This window comes from Hipposideros armiger, unplaced genomic scaffold (assembly GCF_001890085.2).
Source record: "Hipposideros armiger isolate ML-2016 unplaced genomic scaffold, ASM189008v1 scaffold_263, whole genome shotgun sequence".
In the NCBI taxonomy this organism is placed as follows: Eukaryota; Metazoa; Chordata; class Mammalia; order Chiroptera; family Hipposideridae; genus Hipposideros; species Hipposideros armiger.
In genome coordinates, this window is record NW_017731613.1 from 2,183,246 (window position 1) to 2,186,931 (window position 3,686).

The 3,686-nt window shown below is 37.2% G+C and overlaps 1 protein-coding gene across 1 annotated transcript in view; it reads right to left on the reverse strand.

Moving 5' to 3' along the window:
• ABCB11 (ATP binding cassette subfamily B member 11) overlaps positions 1 to 3,686 on the reverse strand; it is a 104,114-nt gene that overhangs the window by 16,378 nt on the left and 84,050 nt on the right. Inside the window, exon 21 of the mRNA XM_019656605.1 lies at positions 1,799 to 2,040. Coding sequence (XP_019512150.1) covers positions 1,799 to 2,040 — 242 coding nt within the window. The remainder of the gene's footprint in view (positions 1 to 1,798; positions 2,041 to 3,686) is intronic.

The window sequence follows — 3,686 nt, forward strand, 5'->3', positions numbered from 1 at the left end:
ATTTTTACAAAAAAGTGATCGATCATACACTACATATTACTTTGTACTTTGATTTTTTTTTACTTAGTGTAACTTACCCATCCCTCCAGATCATTACACATAACACTTTCAAAAACAGCTGTCTAATATTCTTTAGATAGATGTATCATAAGTTGTTCAACCATTTTCCTTTTGGCAGATATTCAGGTAGTTTTCACCAGGAGATTTTATTAATTTTTTGGTTAATATAAAAAATACCCTTGAATGCATATTATCACACAATAGGAAAGAATTTACTCATATATGAACTTTGGTCAGAAGGTTTACCTACCTGATTACTCTCTAAAAACTGTTGAAAGAATTCATGCTTTGACCAATATTGTATGAGAGTGTTAGTTTCTCCTTATCTTTGCAAATATAGGAAGTTATTATTCATGATAGTTTTCATTAAGTTGATAGGTAGAAAATGGTATCTCATTGTTTTATTAGTATTGCTCTATTAATAAAGTTGAACAATGCTTCATTTGTTAATTTTCCTCTTACATTTCCTTTTTTGGGGAAGGGGCTGCCTGTCTATATTCCTGTTTTTTAACCATTTTAACTAGCTAATTTTTGTTCTCTTATCAAGTTTAGGAGTACTACACATATTAGAGTTATTAGGTATATTACTCCTTGTTATAAATATTTTTTCTAGCTAGCATTTGTTTATACAAGAGTTATACATTTTTTTGTAACCTGACAAGTATACTTTATGCTTAACAAAATTTTGCTTAAGAGAATCTCCTCTACTCCCTCTATTACTACTCTTGCTCAACAGTGTTTGAAAGTTCTAGTAATGAANGCTGATCTAGGAGAAGTCACCTGGAAACGTGTTCTTTGCAAGAAGTAGAGTTCAGATAAGATAGTGAACCACCTTGAATAGGCCTCTAGATTTTCTCAGCAGAACCAGCATGGTAGATTGGTTAATCCATTACTTCCGTATGCACCCCCTTTGCTATCTGTGGAATTGTGATTTATAGTAAGAAACATATATGTGGTCTTTGCCCAGTTCCTGGTGCACAGAGCTCCTAAACTCCTGGAATTTCCTAAATCTGGAGAGTGATCAAGGTCTTTGTTATGTTAATGAAGTGACTTTTGGAAAGCCCCTACTTAACCTAATGATGGGGGTTGATTGCTAGGGGAAGCAACCATGTTAGAGGGGTGGAACTTTCAGTCTTATCCCCCACTTTGCCTCCAGGGAAAGAGGGTGCCTGAGGGATCTGGGCAGTCTAGTAGGACTGAGCACTTAAACTGTGGGATCTGACCCTAACTCCAGGCAGATGGTATCAGAATGGAGTTGAATTGTAGGACATTCATCAAGAGTCAGAAGTGTTGTGAGTGTGATAGTGTGAGAGTAAAGGAGAAACACAGATAGGATCCTCTCATTAGAAGGTGGATTCCATTTCTCTATTCTATGAATCTGGACTTGGCTGTATGACTTTCTTTGGCCAAAGAGATATTAGAAAATGTGATTCAAGCAGACACTCGAAAAGTGCTCATTGGGATATGCTCTCATTTGTTGTGTCTGGAATTTTGAGACCATAATGTGAAGAAAACAAGCTCACCTGTGAGAGAGGCCCCATGGAGACAGAAGCCCACTCAGAAGCCTCACTAAATTGACCCAGTCCAGAAAAACCACCCTGACAATCCACCGAATCTTGGGAAATAATAAATCTCAGCTGTTTAAGACACCAAGTTTGGAATGGTTTGTTAAGTAGCAAAAGCTAACTGATAGACCTCCCAGTGTTTATCTTTTATGACCTTGGCCAATAGTCCTCACCTGAAAACATAGCTGAAATGGAGCCCCTCATTGGGGATTAAGTAACCTCCATATCTGTAGGAAGCAGAATTAGCAACAAATACTATGCATTGAGAAAAACCAAAGCAGAATCCATAAACATTTGCTTTTTGAATGGCTGTCTTGAAGGGCTTCTCCAGCTCTCTCTCAAATGCGTCAATAAACTGCCGTTCCTTCCCAATTCCAGCAACAGTGCGGATGTGACTGAGGGCTTCATTTGTAATCTGAAGAATGAAAAAGAGTCTTAGGAATAAAAGAGCAGAAATAACTACTTTCCTGACATTTCAGCTGCTACATGGATTAGGTCTGGTGCAAAAGGCAGAATGTGATACAAGTCAGAGATGAAGGCATCATCCAGGAACATATAGAAGTTTCTGGAGACCANCCAGCTTTGCAGTGTGCCCAGTTTTCTTTGCCTAACTGGTCAGCAGGCCATCTGGAACTGAGAAGAATATGCTATTAGAAACTGAGAGGTAGAGTCAGGTCAACCAGCAGATGACTGGTACTGGACACTTTCCATATGGGTGAGTGACTAAGGCGAGAGCTTTATTTAGAGTGAGTCTGCCAAGGCATCATCTTGACGGCTACTTTTTAGGGGTTGGACATATTCTACAGAAAGCAAAATTCTCTAAAGCATTTGCATTGCTTACCACTTTCCCTTGGTCAGGGTCATAGAAACGTTCCAACAGCTGAATACTGGTGCTTTTGCCACATCCGCTGCTTCCAACAAATGCCAGTGTTTGTCCTGGACTAACTGACACTGAGAGACCATTTAGAACTTGTATATCAGGTCGAGAAGGATATGTAAATTTACAGTCAACAAAGTCAATCTGCCCCTGGAAGTTGTCCTATGAATGGAAAGATTAGAATTATATATACTCCGGCTAGAGTCTAGAATATTTAAAATGCATCTTCATCTGAGTTTTAGATCCCTGCTTAAGATACCTTCAACACCAATGTTGCTGAAGTGTGAAGTGTAAAGACAGCAACTTAATGAAATGGCATTCTATTCCCTACCTCAGCCGGTGTAGAAAAAAGGGAGACTTAAGCAGTGAAATTAAAGATACATATTTGATTTCTTATTCCCATTCTAACCTAAGGGGATTTCCTTGTCATCCATGAATAGACATTCTGGAAGAATGTCAAATGGAAGAGAATAGCTAGAAGATATGATTATAACACAGACGCCAGTAACTGCCCAAACCCCTACAGATCTATTTCTCCAAAGATTAAAATAATAGCATCACACTTGAAATGACTTAGAAAGTTACTTGAGCCCCGTATTGCAAAGGTGAATATCTTCAGTTGTACTATCTGAATTATGAATTCTAGAAATGGATATTTAATAGACCACATAGAGACTTTACTTTTATTGAGCTGACAAAGAAACAGGTCATTTGACCAATTTAAAAAGGTTTCTGAACTTAGTTTAGCTTTACCAAGGTTTAGGCTTGAACATACTCAGGTATTAAAAATTAGGCAGGGAAGATTAAAACACACCTGTGGGGACTTGCTCATTTATCATTGATTAGTTAGAAGAAAAGATATTTTGTTATAATAATTATTTTTCTGGGAGTCCATATGAGCTAAAACTTGAATCCAGGTAAACATGAATCAAATCAATATTATTGAACAGGAAGAGCCGGCTTTTCTACATTCCATACTAGAACACCAATGAACACATGGTGGTTGGGGATCTTTATTATTCTGGAACTAAGTGTGTTTTATATTATACATAATTTAGCATTCACTGGATATCATTGCCGTCTTCAAATGCCTGCTTTATGAATAATTTTTAAAGCTAATTTACTTTATTTCTTTACATTTATAAATCTACTGTCCATTCTGAGTACATTTGAATTAACCTATA